At 43.9% G+C, this 18,866-nt stretch overlaps 1 protein-coding gene across 3 annotated transcripts in view; it reads right to left on the reverse strand.

Moving 5' to 3' along the window:
• Positions 1 to 17,935, reverse strand: part of RSPO3 (R-spondin 3) — a 63,477-nt gene extending 45,542 nt beyond the window's left edge. The window contains exon 1 of one of the 3 annotated variants that reach the window (XM_027751420.2): positions 17,672 to 17,935. In XM_027751420.2, the coding sequence (XP_027607221.2) occupies positions 17,672 to 17,768 (97 nt within the window). In that variant the 5' untranslated portion in view covers positions 17,769 to 17,935. Of the gene's footprint in view, positions 1 to 16,253; positions 16,273 to 17,339; positions 17,495 to 17,671 lie in introns of those variants that run through there. The other 2 variants (XM_027751429.2, XM_039381783.1) reach the window with 2 other exon arrangements.
• Between the last annotated feature and the right edge of the window lie 931 nt (positions 17,936 to 18,866).

Consider the following 18,866-nt stretch of genomic DNA (forward strand, 5'->3'; position numbering starts at 1 on the left):
AGCATGAGTGACTCTTCTGCCTGGATTTCTGAAGCTCATACATATGCACACATGGAGATACATCACACATGGCTAGGCTTCACCTAGATTTGGGAAGGCTCTATCCACATTTGTTGCAGGCACGCTGGTGGCTTATGAGGCCAATACGTGACAGACAAATCCGATTGCAAAAGGCACAGCAGAAAGACTCCTTAGAAGGTGTATTCTGCAAGACACGGTTCTTTCTGCGTTGCCTTTTCTCCTCAAGGGTGATCCTGCGTGTGTTCTCAAAGGAGACAGCTGCGTTATAGATGGTGTGTCTCCTGGCCTCCCGATTGGAGGCCAGAGTAGACCAGTTATGGTGATCAATATGGCCAAGGTTGAGGTGTTGTTTCAGGGAGTCCCTGTATCTTTTCTTCGGGGCTCCTCTGTTGCGGCAGCCAGCGGCAAGTTCACCATAAAGCAGGATCTTAGGGAGGTGGTGGTCCTTCATCCTGGAGACATGCCCTGCCCAGCGCAGCTGTGTTCTCAGTAACATGGCCTCAATACTGCTGCTTGCTCTAGAACAGATATATTGGTCACAAAATCTGACCAGTGGATGTTTAGGATTGTACGGAGGCAGCGTTGATGGAAGCGTTCTAGGAGACGCAGGTGGTGGCGGTAGATGAACCATGATTTGGAACCATACAAGAGAGTAGACAACACTATGGCTTTGTAAACACTGATCTTGGTGCTTTTCTTCAAGTGTTTATTACGCCACACTCTTTTGTGGAGTTTTCCAAAAGCACTATATGCCTTTGCTAACCTGTTGTCTATCTCTCCGTCAATCTTGCCATCCGAGGAGATGAGGTTACCGAGGTAATTAAACTACTGGACTGATTTGAGCTCTGATTGGCCAATGGTGATGTGGGGATGATGGGGGACTTCCTGAGGTGCAGGTTGAACATGGAGCTACAGAAGAAGATAAATTGCCTTACATCCTACCTTCTTCCTTGCTGTGACATGGGAGCCAACAGCTCCGTAAGTCACCATGATCAGAGATGCGAGTACCCAACAAGTCAGTATATTCCTGCTCAGTTGTCCAGGTTGGTTTTATTTATTTCTTCAGTAGAAATCTAAACTCATGTATAGAAAATGGTGACTAATTTTGAAAGGTAAGATATAACTGTGAAACTGAAATGAAAGGATGAACATAGATTGATGTCTAGGATAGCCTGGAGACTATCCAGACATTTTATTTAAGATAAGGGGACAAGAAAAGAGACTGTTAGCTTCAAAAATTAGATATGATGCTAAGAGGTCTGCCCTACATGCCTTATTTGTGAGTATCAGACATTACCACCCTAGGAAAGCATCATAAGCGGCCTGTATGAGCCCCAGGCCTTTTTCTTGCAGAACTTCACCTGTTCAAGGTGGACACTAGAACCAAGTCTTGTGATCAAATTTTTACCCCTTCTGTATTCAAACCAGCACATTCTACTCACTGATAACTGATGATAAATAATGTAATTAAAATTTAAAAAATCAGTATTACCAACCTTTGTTTTGATAACCCTGAGAGTAGCTCAATTGGTCAGAGCACGGTGCTAATAACATCAAGGTCATGGGTTTGATTCCCTCATGGGCCATTCGATGGCCTTGATGATCCTTGTGGGTCCCTTCCAACTCCGAATATTCTGCAATTCTGTGATAGAAAATTCTGCTATAGTATGCACATGCATTGGCATATACCCACTGTTCACTGTGTTCCTAGAACACCATTTATTTTTTAAGCAAAGAAATTGGCTAACATGTAGATGCATTTATACATCTTCATTCATCTCAGTTTGTTGTAAATGTGGCATTTTTTATCCTCAAAATTATATCCACTGGAAAGTGACTTCTGCCAGCATTACTTCTTGAGTATCTTGTCATCATCCCCAGGACATTGTTAGTGACCATCCTTTCCCTGCTACTAATATCACACTGCACAGGAAACATTTAAGATACTGTAAAAACAGGATAATTTTGGAATACAATAAAAGTTTAAAAATCCACCAGAGCAGTGATTGTCTCCTCCCCTACATGGCGATTCTTGATACATATTGGAGGTGGGATTGGGTTTGGTGGTTTGGGATTTTTTGGGGGATTTTTTATATTTTTAGGGCAGACCAGAGAAAGGCAAAGATGTCCAGACTGGGAGTCAGTACTTCTGCAGCCTGATATGGATCATTTAAAATACATTGGTCAGGGTAACACACTCTACCCATTGCTGTCTGGAAGATATGCAAGCATGGTACACACACTACAGAATGCTGTCTCTGTGCTGATATTTATAATGATAACACACTGTTGCTCAAATTACACTGTGTTCTGGCTGCTGCCTTCTGTCTTGCCCTTTCTTACAAGCAACCTAGGGGTAGGACTTTCCTATGCATTTGCAGAGTGCCTATTGCTGCAAACATTAATAAGAGCTATCACTTAGGAGCAGTTATGTACCCTTTGTTTAATCTCAAATGGATTCTTCTAAATATTTACAGTAGAACAGTTGTCAGACTGAATGCTGGACATTACTGGCAATTTCTCAGCAGCTGGAGGGGAGGGAAGGGATGGGAAGGGAAGGGAGGGGAGGGGAGGGAAGGGAAGGAGAGGGGAGGAGAGGACCTACTTGTTGCATTCTTCTGTGGGGTTTTAGTAAGTCAGGTTCTGCAACTTGGTGGCACTGAGCAAGAATGGTCCAGAGAATCTGGCACACCTCAGCATCAAGTTGTGCTTCAGTCATGTAAAACTGCCTCTATTCTTGTTTATCTTGAGGGAAATGACTGTTTGACGGTTTGCTTTACAGACCCTGAAGTAAATAAACTGTATGAAAGGCCAGTGGCTGCTGCAAGAGGTGGGGGACCTCCAAATTGTTTGGGAGTGTCAGCATAGCACCTGCTGCTGCTTTTGGGCAGCCTCTCGGCTGTTAGATCTGGAGCGTGAAGTATTCCCCTGTTGTGGTGGCTCCCCAGCACAGGCTGATATGAACTTTTAAACAAATGAAGCTAATCCTGTGAGGCTCAAAGAAAGCCTTTGGTGGGCTTCATCTCCTCAGCCTCTGAAGTTACATTGGCTTTAATGAGAAAGGTGTGTGTGCAGGAGGTGTGGAGAAGGAACAAGTGGATGGGCAGCAGCAGGAGCCTGTGGCTCCTGGGAGGGACCCATGTGCCAGCAGCAGCTGGCTGGCAGATCACCCATCAGGCTCTCCATCTGTGTCCAACAAGTGGGGCCTTGGGCAGGCAGGAGGAGGGGATGGCGGCTGCATGGCTGCTGTACAACTGGTAGAAGTGCTCGTGCATGGGAGGGGGACCTGAGAGAGCAGGCATTTGTGTTCCTCGCTATTCCCTACTGTGACACAGCATGTCTGTACTTACACAAAAAGGTTTCAAGGATTGTTGTCTTTCTTTGGAAAAATTTCCATTGACTTTAAAATGAGAACCTTGCCTGAATAAGGTTCTATGAATTTGTCCAGATATGTAGGATTTGCTATTGTAAGGGCCTGTCCTAATTTTAATATGTGTGTGTGTGTGTGTGTGTGTGTGTGTGTGAATGTGTATGTGTATGAACGCATGTGTGAGAGGGAGAGAACTCTCACTGCCTACAACTGTTCTGCCAAGATAAACTTCGGAGCATTTTATATATTAACTCTGCTTTATGTGTTTATTTTTCTTTTAGAGATTCTAAAAAGAGACTGTTCAACTCATCTTATTAGGGGCAGCATGTTTTTTTAAAGAGAAAAACAAGTTTCTACTCTGCACTGGAAAGTATTTGCTATTTTCAGCGAAAAGTATTCTTTCCTTCTGACCTGGCATATTAGATAAGATTTATACTTCCGACCTGACATTAGGTAGTTAAGATTTATTCTTCTATATTAACTTTACTGAGCTTGCAAGCTATTCATTTACAGCATAGGGAATATATTTATGGCAGAAGAAAAGAAAGTTCGCTACAAAGTAGTAAAATATGTTATTAGGAGTGTCCCGTAGACTGATGAAAATTGTGAGTACCGTTGCAGCTGGCTCCCTTCTGACTCTTTTTTCCTTCTTTGTTATTTCAACTTTAAAACTTGAATTTGAAGTCAGTTTCAATGGCAAATAACTTAAAAGAGTCCAGATGATTCTAATATATCCACATATATGTACATATGTTTATGCTGTGATTGAGAGGTGTGGGGAAGGGGATAACAAGTGACTTGAATTCTCTCCGTGTTCTGCTGGCAGTGACCCAGGCATGAGTAACACTGGACCTCGTTCTCCTGCCAGTATAAATCAGGAGAAACTCCACTGAGGTATAAAGCTGTGTGAGTGAGAGCTGAATCAGATCTAGAGCTTTTCTCTATCCAAAGGTGTGGACCCAGACAATCTGTTAATGTCTAATTGACTTAAAGAGGGAAACGCAGAGCATGATGGAAACCTGGAAGCACTTCAAGCCTTTATAGAAAGCAAGTTGGAAAGTTAGAGGCCTCCTATTGAAATCAGTGACAAAACCTCCCATTAACTTCAGTAAGAAAAGAATCAGGCTCTAGAAATAGCTGGAAGCCAGAGAACTGGATGGCTCAAGAAACAGGTAATAGAAGCTGATGACTTTCACCAATAAATCATCAATGCAAACCTGGCCGTGCTTAGTTTAGACTCAAAATTGCTTTCATCTGATGTTTGAAACTTTCACATTGTAAAACCTTCAAGAAGAACTGGCAGTTGTGACAGCTGTCTCAACACGAGGCCAACGACTGGACAGGTGGGGTACCTCCTCTGTCCCCACGTCATCAGAGAGAATCCATCTTAAAGAGAAGCAAGAAGCACTGGCCTGCCTATAGAGACAGCAGTGCTTGCACTCTGCTGTAAACCAGAGGTTTTCTATTTCAGAAACTGTCAGACTAACTCTGTAAATCCACTTAGACTGAATATATTGGGGGAGGGGAGTTATGACTCCACAGCAAGCCAAGAGGAGGAGTAGATATTTCCATTTGTGGACATTATTCAACTGTTGTCACAAGAGAAAATAGAGATGTGCAGAGGTTTAAGGAATTAAATGTGTTGGAGAAAGGGGAAAGTTAGGACCACGAGGCATTACGAAAGCTGGAAACTGCTTATAGGGTTCAGTGAGCAGAACTGCACATTGCAGTTCAGCTGATGAACTCTGCTGCCCATCCTGTCTGCAACAATGCACTGCTCTGCAGCTGAGAAGGATTTTGTAAGTTGTACTAAATTGAGGCCAGTTGCCCGTCCATCCATCTTGATACTCCCTGATAAAGTTGTGGGGAAATGCATAACATTATGGAGGGGGCTTTCCTCCCCCCTCAGTATTTTTGCAAACAGTTCACTCTTTCTGCTGGTCCCTGAAGGGGAAAGCAGTAGACGAGCTGGGTGAATAATTTGGTGTCTGTGCTTGGTCAAACAACCATAGCCATGTTTGATGTCAGCTGACACATTCAGAATAATTCACACTTTTACAAACTCCACACTTCATATTCTTGCATTTGATAGACCTCAGGGCTACATACTCTATTACACTATGCAAACCTTTCCATCCTTCCTTATGTCTGACATAGGCTCTAAGGATACACATATTTTTGTATATGCAAAGATTCATAGCTTGTTTTCATAATATGTCTCTGTAAATCAAATAAGCTGTTCACTGCTTCTTTTCTCTCACCAAGAAACTGACTGCTATCATCAAGTCATCGCACCACAACTCAAGGGCGTTCTTTCTCTTTCCACCATTTCTCCTCAAAACCCTGGGCTCAACATTGTAAGTTGATAACTTGTGGCTTGGCAACAAAAGGGAAAAGTATGCAGAGGAAGAAACTTGCTTGCAGGTACGAATGCGGGAGTGAGGGCGGGAAACACTAAGGGTGTGGTTTTTGGGGGTGACACTAAGAAAGAACAGGAATTGTTAAGATTATGAAAAAAAATTAAAAAATAAATTTGACAAAGGGCACATTATCATATATCCTGTATGTTGGGCATATGATCACATGTGAATTCCTCTGGTTCAATGCATTCGTCTGCTAGTTCTTATTTCCAGTAGGCTTGGGTAGGATTCAGGCATTGTATGGATCATGAGGAGGACATGGAACATGACTGTATTAAATCAGGCAGGCTAATAGAGCTGGTCTAGGCTTCTTCCTTCCTCTACCACTTGACACTTCAGAAAATGCAACATTTTGGGTCTATTCCTGTGCTCAATACCCGTAGAGGCAAGGGAGAATCTTGACATCTGCAACTGAGCAGATGGCACAGTAGGAAAAAGCTCATGAGTACACAGTGAGGGGCAGGGTGAATAAGTATAGATAGTGTGGGGGAAAGCTGTAAAAGTATCCCTCCTATACTTTTAGGTGGCATATTGTAGATGTTCTCTGACAAAAGATGCTGGAATGCCTTCATGCCCTTTAGCAGCACCTCACAAAGAGAATTGCAGATTGCATTTCTGCTCCTTTTCTTGGTGATTGGGAACAAAAATCCCCCACCTATCATTTTTTTGCTGGCAGGTCTCTGTGAATTATTTGCTTCCTGACATGAGCCATAACTAGAAACAGAATCAGTCCCTTAACCTTTATGACATATTTATCCTACCTAAACATCTCCCATTAAAAACAATAGGAAACATTGTGTTGGTATGGCATGTGCCTTATGATCAAGACATTTCTGTTTGCTGATAAAAGAAAGGAATACTGTCTTTCTTTGCTGTTCCCTCAGCACATGCAAGGATGCAGGTACAGAAATGCACCCATGTGCGTTGTCAGCTCCCAGGAACATCAGCAGCAGGGCTGCTGGATTGTCACAGGGGCAAGAAAAGACTCTTTTTCACTATTGCCACTGATTTTCCCTTCCCAGAGCACAGCCTATGGAATATCGCTTTCCTTCTCAGTGGCTGAATACAATTTCCAGCCTAGTGATACAGGTCATATGAAAAACCAGAAATGTTTTATAACCAAAAAGGGAAGGGTCCATGTAACTTTCTGGTATAGTTTGAAATATGCCAGGCTCATCAGAAAGAGAAGAGGGTCACCTACCAGGCTTCCCATGCAATTTTTTTGTTGTTGTTTAATTTAGGATTTGGTTTAACCCACACAAAACTAATTATTTTGTTTTCCAAATGGACAATAAGGGCAGTGGGTGAAGAGATGGAGTTTCCAGGTGAACTAAAGGACTTTGTGTGATTTCAAACAAAACTTCTATCTGAGGTTATCAGTATCCATTTAACCTATATTTTAAATGAAAATACTTTAAGAACACATCAAAACCTTTAATACCTGTGTCTAAGTGAATTTTTGTGTATGTATATGAATGTGTAGGGGAGATATTAATGTGTAGGGGAGAAAGGGAGAGATGACAATGTATGAGCATTTGTATTTTTATTTTTAATTTTTGTTATTTATAATTTTTATATTTTATAAAATATTATATTTTCCATCAAAATTATTAATTTTGTCAATATACTGTGGAAAGTTTTTAATACCACCCTGCATTTTTTGTGGGTTTGTGGTTTTCTGACACCTTTTTCAACTGTTATACGTGCAGATGATCAAAAAGGTCTTTTTAGCAGATCATGGGCATAGACTGTGTAAAGGAGTTCTTCCAACTCTAGGACTACAGCTGTAGAGTTAAGGGGTTGCAGGGAATGAACTACATAAGCTGAAGGTTTACATAGGAGTCAAGGAGTATGCAATGGAAGATGCTACTTCTGAATAAGCTCTCTTATATGCAATACTGCAATTTCTGTGGCTGATCTCTTTTGAACAAGATGTGACCAAGGTCTCTGCATACTTCCAGATGAAAAACACAGTCTCTTTTTGGTGTTCCCAGCAGTAACCACAGTTAGTCATGGAACCAGGCTGGAAGGATGAACCAGCAAGTTCCATACATGAATAACTTATTTTTCAAGAAATTATGCAAGTCTTCAGAAAGTATTATGAATTGGCTTTCATAATTCTTGCTGGTCTTTTAGTGTAGTCATGGTTAGAATCCTCCTCTCTTACAAAATCAAGGAAGCATGGAAATACAAGAGAAGATTACTCTTTTGATTAATCTATTTTATCTGGAGTTAGGTGTGATTTATCCTGAGGGAGAAGTGCACTTCTCTGCTCACTGGGTAGCTGGAAATGATGTGATTTCCAAAAGATGTGAATAGCAGCCCATCCTCATCAGCACCCCCAGTCAGGGTACAGTTCACAGTTTCCTTTGTAGCTAACCAGATCCTGGCAAACAGTAGTAAGATCCTCCCACTCTGGTCACTCCCCAGCCAGTGCTTCTAATTTCTGTAAAGCTTGAGAAGGCTTGTGTTCATCAGAGTATCCAGGCACAATAGATAACTTATAAATGAAAGCCTATTTGAAACCTCCTCCATAATTTTCACATTCATGGAGTGACTGGTCTCTCTCTAAGAGACCACACAACCATAACATATGTCACCATTTGTTAGATTATTTCCTCAAATATACTGAACTCAGGAATGTGACAGTTTGCTTGTTCTAAGACATACTTTTGAAAGAAACTGGGGCTTTAAAGCAGGATTAGTATCTTAGTTTATTACTCATATGAAAGAATGTGGTGCCTAGTCATGGAAAAGAATCAGCATTTTCAAATCATATTGATTTTGTAGGTTGTTAGCATAAAAAAATGATGTCAACAGAGAAAAATAAAATAGTTTTGTCCACAATCTGTCCAGGGGAACTTCTTTTTTGAGGAACTTACCTGTTCCTCAAAATCACTTAGGTCTTTTCTTCAGAAATAATATATGACCTAAGCAGCCATGGATGTCCTCTTCGTGACATTTGCTTAAAACTGAATCCTACTGACAAATTCTCACACCACTGAACTTCCCCTTAATGGGTAGCTTAAATAGCACATTTAAATGTTTCACTCTTAAAGTCAGGGCCTTAGTCTTAAAAATACTTGTCTAGGACATAGAACAAGTTATAAATTCTACACTCTCATACAGAATTCTCCTTTCCCTTTTAATACACCCTCAACTCTGAAACCTTTTAATTGCCCAACTGTTCATAAAACAAACAGAAAAGACAAATGTGCGACTTTGTTTTGGACTGCAAAACAGAGACCGTTTTGGGTTTTTTGTGTGGTTTTGGGTTTTTTTTCAAAACACGAAATTGTGCCATTTATTTACCTTCCCTGCCTTCAGGATCTTGTCTATTAGATTTTATGACATCTGCAGCCATCATGCCGTGTACAAGGTCTCATCTTAGTTCATTATTTTTAGTTCTGTGTTATACTAAAACTTTCTGGAATCTTCATCCATCCCCGTGTGTTTGCGAAATACATGCACTTAACATCTTCTGACTCCCACGTTAAATAAATAGCCTTTGCTCACACTTGATTCTATTTTGGAGGGCTAGTTCTTCACTTGTCAGCATTACAGCAAGTAAAACAACACCAGCAACTCATTATTCAGTGGCACAGAAAAAAGTGAAATTAATTATGAACATTCTAGGAAAAGGAAACAAGGTTATGAAACACTTGCCAACAGTGGTGTTTGTAATCTTCATGAATAAGCAATGCAATAATGCTGGGCAAGTGTGTGTGGGAGGTGCACTCTGGAGAAACTGGCTGTTTTCCCCTCTCTGACCAGTTGAGCTGTTATGATAAAAAATGTTGTTGCTAAAGAAACCTGTAATAAATCCTGTTGGGAGTATTGCATGTGCTGATAACATACGTAAAGTTTGTAAACATATTAAAGTGTCAGGTTTTAGTAACTCTGGTTCATGTGGATGTTTGTAAAAGTTAGTCGAGAAATGCAATGGAAATCTTGTTGCACCAGCTCGTTGCTCCTACGTTTCTGGTTCACACAAGAACCTTTTCTTCCTTCCCCCCGAAGCAGAGCCTCATTCTATAGGGAAGCTGGAAAAAAGATCTCAAGCCCTACCTAAGCTGTAACTTCCCACTAGAACGCTATCACCAGTGAAGCTGTGCACCTACTGAGTTATTTGGAGAGAAGTGGGATGGATGAGCTGGTGCTTGGTGAAGGATTTATGCTGTTCTGAATGTCGTGATGCACTCCATCGAGGCCTCCATCAAAATACAGACGGCAACCCTGAGCAAGACATTTCAATTGCCTTTCAGCAGGTGGGAAGAATTCGGTGTCTTCAAAAGAGACTGACAAAACCCAGCATACTGAACAAGGGATTCTCAGCTTAGTATGAAATGTTGAGTTCAGAAACTATATCAAATCCTGGATGTTCAGGGGGTTCAGGTGCCCTGGCACTACTGCCCAGCCTCACAAACCAGTATGCTCTTTAACAAAAGAAAGGAGATTTCACTCTTTTCGTTTGAAACACACCAAGAAGGGAGCAGCAGCCTTGCTGCCCTTAATGTATCCAAAACCTTAGCAGCTAAAATATTTGGCCAGGAATCGAAAATCTAAGCTAGATGAATTCTTCTCTGTGGCATGACTCTAGCCTATCTGTGATGATCTACTCTAATAAACTGATTTTTATCACCTGCATTTGCATGTAATCTCAGGTCATTTGCTCGCACCCATTTTAGTTTGCACAGAAAAGGCAAGGGCTTGGGGGGCCGGGTATGAGAGCAGAGCTGCACAAGACTATATTCCAATGTCAGTAAGCAATCATTAGCAATATTGTGTGCTCCCGATGGAGGACGTTTGTATTGTTATTTTTATTATTTGTCAGTTTATGTATTGCCTTTTTTTTTATACATAGGGTTTCTTTAAGAGAAAATTTAAAAGTCTCTGTATGAAGGTATGTGAGCTCAGAAGCCTTCCATGCCAGGTGGATGCTCAATGTCATTAAACTGAAACCTCATGTTAGAAATGACAAAGCATCCGAGAAATGTCCATGTGTCAAGGATGAGGTGGCAATTAAGCAGGACTTTGAAGGTGAGGGACTCATATTTAAATCCTGTCCTAGACACACCTTAGGCACCTATATCCTGTTCTTGGATCTGAGCCTTGCTGTGCTTGCCCTCGCACTTTACAGCAAACTGCAGGAATCACATATTGTTACTATTTCAACATCCATCAGTGAGTCCTGTGTTATTTTACAGTGCCCCAAAATCTTCTTTACCCTGCAGGAAATATCAAACTGAAATCCCATCTAGGACCTTTTAATTTTAAACATGAAACATGTTAGTATGTAAAATTGACACACATTAAGAAGCTTGAAATGATCTAGTTTATAGCAGCACTACCAGAACCTGGTGTAGACCTGTGGTTAGGGGTTTTACTTTCATTTATAAGTATTACTATAATCATTCCTTTATGTTCTTCCCCCTAATTACTCTGTTGTGTAAAGCCAAACTATCAATGCAAGTCTAGGGTGCTGTTTGGAGCCGGCAGGAGCCTGGTGTTGTTTCCACAGCCAAAGGCTCTCCTAGGTCAGCTCTGGTCCCCATAGCTGAGTTCTTGCCAGCAGCGTTGGAACGAGATATGTTTTGTGGCTCCTTTGCTTCAGTGGGTACTAGTTTTGATCACAGGAGTAAATAACATTATTCTAAAATGCAAGGTTGATAGCTTATAGTCTAAAAATTGAAACACACGAAAATGTCTATTCGTCAGCTATCGTATAATCACAGTACAATCGTTCCTTCTTTTTAAGGAGCACTGCTCATAGCCGTGCTCTGTACTAGCAACAAAAATAAAGTACTCATTAATAAAATCTGCTGGATTTTATTATGACAAAGCATCTCATTGTAATCATTCTACCGTCATCAGAAACTCAGTTATTCAATTATTTGTAAAAAAAGTTGCAGCTCATGTCTCTCCTTTTTTTTTTTTTTTTTGAGAACCGTAACATATTTTGCATTAATAAATATTCTGTATTTTTATCTGTGGCATTGTTTGTTGTAACTGCACACAGACAGACTTTTGTAAAAAATGTACATGGTTTCAGCTGCCTTTTGTCATCTGATAACATTGCTTTATTCAGAATTATTTTGGTAAAAAATTGGCAAAGTGATTTTGAGTAGTTCAGACTCCAAAATTAGAAGCGAGACAAAAATATTATTTTTTATTAGCTTTTATATCTCCTCCACCAAGCTTTCGCAACTTTTAATTTAATTTCAAGCAAAAGGGGCAATTCACTCAAGGAGGAAAAAGGTTCTTAAGAACCTCTGTAGTTTTAACAGAGGAGTGTTGCTAGTAGTCACTGTCTATAAATGATTGAATATGAAATGAAAGACAACTTATTAATGTTAGTGATAAAGTGCAATGGTCAAGCCAGCACACTCGCTTTATTAACCAAGAAAGCAAAATGAACATTATAAGCAAGAGAAAAAGAGTAAATCTGATTTTTGAGTCCTAGCTCAGATTTTATCAGGTATAACTTTCATTGTCTTCAGTGAAAAATTTACGGCAAGAAGAAACAGCAAAATGGGGATTTGCAAAGGCTTGATACACTAATGGCGAAGCTCGAAAGAAATTAATCTCACGAGTTAACTTGATTAACTTCAGTTGGCTCAATAGGTGAAAGTAGAAAAATAGCTGTACTTTTCATATGATTAAGAAAGAAACTGCCTCCCAAACAGGCTATGTATTACAATTTTGAAAGGTAAAGGGCATTGTTTTACCCTATATAGGGACTGTACGTATTTGGAGCATACAATTTTGCAAGTACTCTAGCATAGGGATTCTTCCGAACTCAAACTGTATACTGAGGTCCTGAAAAAAAACCCCACACCAGCTCCAGTGAAGTCAATGGGACTTTCTCCACTGAAAGTAAAGGAGGCAGGTTCAAGCTCTAAAAACATTTCATTAATAACAGCAATATTTTATTCTGCCTACAAAGTGAAATTGGACATTTCATGTATTCCTACATCAATGTCTTTGAAAAATTGTGGTAATATATGTATTTGGAGTATAATATGAATTTTATATAGTATAAGAAATGTCTTCAGCAGCCAACAAGAACAAAATTTGTAATTATCACCCTGTCAGGTACGAAATGGGAACTGATCTGTAATGTCCTTTAAACTCTTGAGATAATAACACATATTGTTCCACCTTATGGCGGTATGATCAGGCACAGATCTACATACATACAGAGTTATTAAAATAAAATAACAACACAAGTAGTCTATACCTATCATGCTTCTAAAGCTTTCAGCAGTGGGTAGTGATTTTCTGATATTTAATTATTTAAGATATCGTTACAACGAGATACACTCACAGTTTATGACAATAATAATGAAACAGCTCTCCGTCTGCTTTTGTTCCTAATGACTGCAATAGGAATTTTGCTGTCTATGTCAAAACAAACATGTTCTCATCCAAAAATTAGAAATATAGTTTCATTGCAAAAAAAAAAAAAAAAGATGCACTGGTCACCAGCAAAGTATTTACCCTGGGAATACTAATATGAAGACATCACAGAAAAAAATTATCATCAGCATGCACACATTTTGAAAGAGAACTAATACTGAGTAATTCAATCCTGCCCAAGGGGTCTGCTTGATGGCTGCTTGCTTGGCTAACTTCTACTTTAAACTGTTGCAATGAGACATCAAATTATTCCTTTTTTAAAAAGTTGATAAGAGCACCTGTCATATAGACTGTGCAGCATTGCCATCTGTGCCGTGTCAACTCTTAATATACATGTAGATATGAATAATATATATAGATGGTGAACTATTAAAAAAAGTGCTTCCAAAATGCAGTGTTATTTTAATTAATAATGTAGTTCCTCTTTTCTTGTTGACATTTTACCTCCACGTGAATTGTACCCTCCACGAGAGTATTAAAGGACTGAAGATACAATTTCGCCAGCTTGTGTTTTGTCAGTACTTTCCTGGTTTTGTTTTAATTTATATAGTTATTTTACAAATGGACTCTTACACATCTCCTTCATTTTGAGTTTTAAGTAGTTGAATGCAAACCAAGCCAGAGACTCAGAGTGTTTGCAGAGTGGAACCCTCCACTCTTGATTGTGACCAGAAGCAGATGCTGGAAGACCTGCAGTCTCGCATCGGCAGAGGAATGGACAGAGGAGAAATGGCTGGCAGGCAGGCAAGCAGGCAGGCAGGCAGGCAGGCAGGAAGGAAGGAAAGAAGGAAGAAAGCCAGGAAGGAAGGAAGGAAGGCTAGGTATCCCGAATGTGCCGTTACAGCAAAAGGCAGGAGGAAAAACATCAGATGGGCTACCAATAATCATGGGAGCTCTACATCCAAATTGCACTTCCAGAGTCATACAAATTGTTTTAGTCCCAGATGTAGGAGTTGTGATAGAAGTATAGAATTTTCTATCACCTTGCTTATTCTAGAGATTTCCAAATTTAGTCTGTGGCTCACTGGTAGTCCATAGGGTCATGGCAAATGATCTGTCGGTCATCACAGACCCGTAGCTAATAATACTTCATTTCCGTCCTTTAGAAGGTCAATGAGAAAGATACCTAACTGTCAGTACTAAGTTTTGGGGGCTGGTGGTGGCAGACCCAAAATATTTTTGAACTACTGACTTAATCCTACTTTTTTTCTAAGCAAATTTTAACCACTGGTAGATGCATAGAATTTCTTATTCACTGGTATGCTACTCTACACTCAGTTGCATTTTACTTTGGCTTGTAGGACTCAAACAAGCAACTTTATTAAACTTAATTGCTCTTATCAGAACAAATCCACAAATCTCTTTGATAATAATATGTTTGCTTTTGAACTTTTATTGATCTTGTACTATGTTTAATTATGGACCTGATCCTCTGCTTGCACTCTGTTCTTGACTTCAGGGGCGTTTAATCTCTGCATAGCCAACTATGTCTTTACAACAGGTCATGAGATAGAGATTTAGGATTCTCCAACTAGAAATTTCAGTAGAAGTATGGAGAGTGAAAGCATTGCAGATTAGACGTCTCATAGTAAAGACTACTTTGGCAATAGGTACAAAATAAGCAATGCTTCAACACCAGATCCTTCTGATGGGGAAATTTAACAAATGAACTTTAATTTATATCATCAGAGAGCCTGGCATAGCATATTCTGAATTAGTCAGTCCAGACTTTGTTATTTCTTTATGCTAAAATGTGTGAGTCTACAATACAATACATGGAATGGAGAACTTGGATAGCAAACAAAATGAAGTAACATGGGCTCGTTGATTGCTTGATGGCAAGTGGTTTATACTGTATTTAAAAATATACAGGTTAAAGAGATATTTGAAAACATGAGTTTATGATTTGTGGTTAAAGGAGACTATCCGAGCAAAAAACACAGAAATCCAGAGAAACTCTTCCATGTAGTAGATGAATTTGACAGGTGCCTTCTTTATCCACACACTGTAACTTATTCCAAGTTGTACTATTCACTAAAAGCAATTTATGGTTTTTTAAAGCCAAAGGGATCAGTGCAAGTGATTGTAACCACGTTTACAATAACTTTCATAAACATTCACTCTCTACTTCTTGCTTCAGGCCGAGTAACCGCTAGTTACACCAAAGCATGTTTTACAACCAGTTGGATTTGAAGACCTCAGTCAGTGGACTGATGTACACCATGGCCAGGTGAGGTGTTCTGAAAGGCTTTTTGTCTTCACTGCCAAAATAACAAGCCAGATTTCCATCCTGACTCTCTAGCTGTGATTTTTCAGCTCTGCTGTGAATTTACCTTAACTCTTGCATTTTAACCATAAAACTTTGAGCAAGCACTCGGTACCTCCTTAACGTTGTCCCAACCGGTTAAATACCCGCGGCCAACACTGCTGCCTCTATTTCCCGAAAGTTACGCTGCTTTGCAGGGTGTCTCAGAACGGCTGAGGTAGAACGGCGCTCGCCTGGAGATTACACCGCGTCTGCCCCGATCCTAGGAAGAGGCGGCTGCACCGCACCCAGCATTGAGAGCGGCCGAGGGCAGGAGGAAGACCTGCCTTACCCGGCCAAAAGCAGGGCATCGCCCGTGCCATGCCGTGCCGTGCCGTGCCGTGCCGTGCCGTGCCGATGGGAGCCGAGCACCTGCAGCCGGGGCTGCCCGCCGAGCACGGGACAGCAGAGGTCGCCGCCGGCCCGGCGCTGGCCCGGCGCGCCGCGCACCAAGTGCCGGAGCAAGTACGGGCGGAGGGGGGCCAGCTCCTCGACCCTCACCCTGCGGGGGATCCTGCCCCCCGACCCCTACCCTGCCCCCGACCCGGGGCTGAACTCCGCCACGCCTGTCGGGGTACCCCCACGGCTGTGGGTGGGGGGCAGCCGCAGCTTGCGGGCCCCCGGTTGCCAGGGTTTAAAGAAGTGGGTGGGAAGTGATGGAAGCTGCGGAGCTCCCCCTTGCCAAAGATAATAAATCGGATGCCCAGACATGTTTTACTTAGCCCTTAGTGCTCCCTCGCTGCGCGGCCGTGGGGATCGGAGAACTGGAGCCCCGGTCTCTCTCGTCCTCAACTCCGCTTTAGGGGCACTTTAGGTGAATCAAACCTTGTTTGCAGGAGGCAAACTATACAAAGGAGGCTTTCAAGGGCCAGCCGTGCCAAGCAGGGCAAGGGAGTGAAGGCTGAGCAAGAGAAAATTAAAATAATAGTACCTCCCCTCCCTGAGGAAGTAACTCAGTTACTTCTCGCTGATTAAATGCAGGCTGTTGTGTTTTATGACATTTCCTCGGTGTCTGCAGCTGTCAGGGAGAGCGGACAGGCATGAGCAGCCTCTCCGCGGTAGGTGCGCAGAAAATGCCTCCTCCCCAGAACCGGCGGCGGGTCCGAAGCAGGCGTGGTGGCGAGGCCGGGTCGGGGGCACGTCTCGGAGGCCCTGCTGCCACATCCCGCTGAGCCCGCGGCTCCTTGCGGCGCCCTGGCAGAGCTCTGCCCGGTGACCTTGCCCGGGGGGTGGTCACTGGGGATCCGGGCCCGCGCCGGAGCCCCACGCCCGAGCCCCAGGCCGCCCGCCCGTGGCAGCGCCCCGCGACCTGGACAGCGCCTTCCCGAGGGGGCCACTCGCTCCTGCCTCCTTGTTCTTCCCTCCCTGATGACCGGGGGACTTTTCTCGCCTCCTCGGGGCGACAGCTCCCTGGGAGTTGCTGCCAGTACCCTGGGTGCTGCCCCGCACCCTTCGATCCCCCGTCCGCCTCCTGCCTTCGCCCCTGACCCAGGCGGAGATGGACAGGGATCGGTTAAATTAGAAGAGAAGAACCCACTTCATTCCATGCGATTAAAATAAAAAAAAAAATAAAAAACTAAAAATTCGGGGACCACAGTCCCAGGACAGTGGTGATGGGTGACTAGTGGCAAGTGGAGGCTGGAAGCCAAAGGGCCGGACAGCGCCGCGACAACCCACCCTCCCACTCCGCATCGCCAGGCGCCAGGCTTAACCTATAGTCATAATCTGTACTGCTGGTTCTTGGGGTGGGGGCTTCTTGACCGGGATGGAGAAAGGCGCTTGGGGCATATCGGCAAAGAGTTACCTGTCGTGTCATCGCTTTTTCCCTTTAGGGAAAAGAAAGGACGTTCCCCTTTACCAGACATTAAAATGTAAAGGACCAAACTCAGGTCTTCCCAGGGCCCGCGCTGTTCATCCCGGTGAGGTGAGAAAGAAGAGCAGAAAGAGGTCAAAAATCGCCTTCATCCCTCCAATTGAATGAAACTGCCCGCAAATCCGCTCGGCCGCGCCGCGGGCGCGGAATTTGGTTCCCCAGGGCACTCGCCCGGGCACCGGGGGCACAGAACTCCCCGGACAGGTGAACAGCACAAAGAGAGGAAGCAGAAGTTATCAAAGTATAAATCTCTTCGCACTTACTTCTTCCCTGTCGCCGTACCCTGGAGGCGTGCTGGCTGCCAATGTATTCCATAAAGTTCAAAGTGATAAAAAACCAAGAAATCAGTCGCAATTGCATAGTAACCCTTTGAGAGTTCGACTTCTCCTTTTCGTCTTTTTTTCCTTTCCTTAAAAAAAGAAATAAGGGGTGGTAGGCGGCAAGGGATGAACACAGCAGCAGAAATACCTGCACTGAGATCCAAAGCTGGGCTTGGCCGGCTTGATGGCTTTTGCCTTTTTTTTTTTTCTTCCCTTTTTTTTTTTTTTTTTTTTTCCCCTTCCCCTTCGCTTTTCCTATTGCACTTTCCAGCAGTCTGGCCCGCTACCTGCCGCAAACCTCAGAGTGCAGTCAGCAGCGGAGAGGAGCCGAGCAGCCGCCGCCGGGGTCCATGCCGGACCGGTGGCCGGCAGCATGTTGTGCGGGCGCCGGGGTGCGTGCGGCTGTGCGCGCCCGTGTGTGCGCCGGGCGGGCGAGGTGCCGACAGGACGGATGGATGGATGGCGGTGGGAGAGGAGTGTGCGAGGGCGGGAGCGGCGGGGGGGCAGAGGGAGGACCCAGCCCCGCCGCCGCCGCTCCGGAGCAGCCGCGCTGTGCGCCGCGGGCACCGCCAGCCGCCGGGCGCAGGTGGGCCGGGCCCCCCCGGCTCTCCCGCCCGCCGACCAGGAGCCTCCGGACTTCATGCGGGAGCTGCTCGTGAGCGAGGCCCCGGGGGAGAGGCCTCGAGGTGGGGCGGGCCGGGAGGAGCAGAGCCCCAGCGCCCCGGCACGGCGGGGGGAGGCTCTCCGTGCCCGGCCGAGCCCTCTCGGGGTACGGGCTCCCGAGCATCCTCCAGCGGCGGGGCCCGCGGGCGGCAGGGCTCTGCAGCCTCGCTGGCAACCCCCGCCTGGAGGTCTCCACTCGCCTCCCCTCCACTGCCGGTCTTCCAGAGGTCACCGCGGAGGTGCCGCTGCCCCCCGCGCCCCGGTGCCTCCGTGGGGAGGAGCCCCCCCACTCGCCAGGGGGACGGGGCGGGGTGCTTAGCCCCTTCCTTGCGGAGGGGGACACAGCGCAGCACCCCCCTCTTCCCTGAATCTACTTACATCCTGCTCGAAATGGAGATGGGGAGATGGGAGAGGGGCGGTGAGGAATTTTCTCCATTGTGGACTTCCCCCACGGGACAGGGGTTTTTCGAGGTGC

Source organism: Pipra filicauda, unplaced genomic scaffold, assembly GCF_003945595.2.
Source record: "Pipra filicauda isolate LSUMZ 115617 unplaced genomic scaffold, ASM394559v2 scaffold23_size5868930_pilon, whole genome shotgun sequence".
Taxonomy (NCBI): Eukaryota; Metazoa; Chordata; class Aves; order Passeriformes; family Pipridae; genus Pipra; species Pipra filicauda.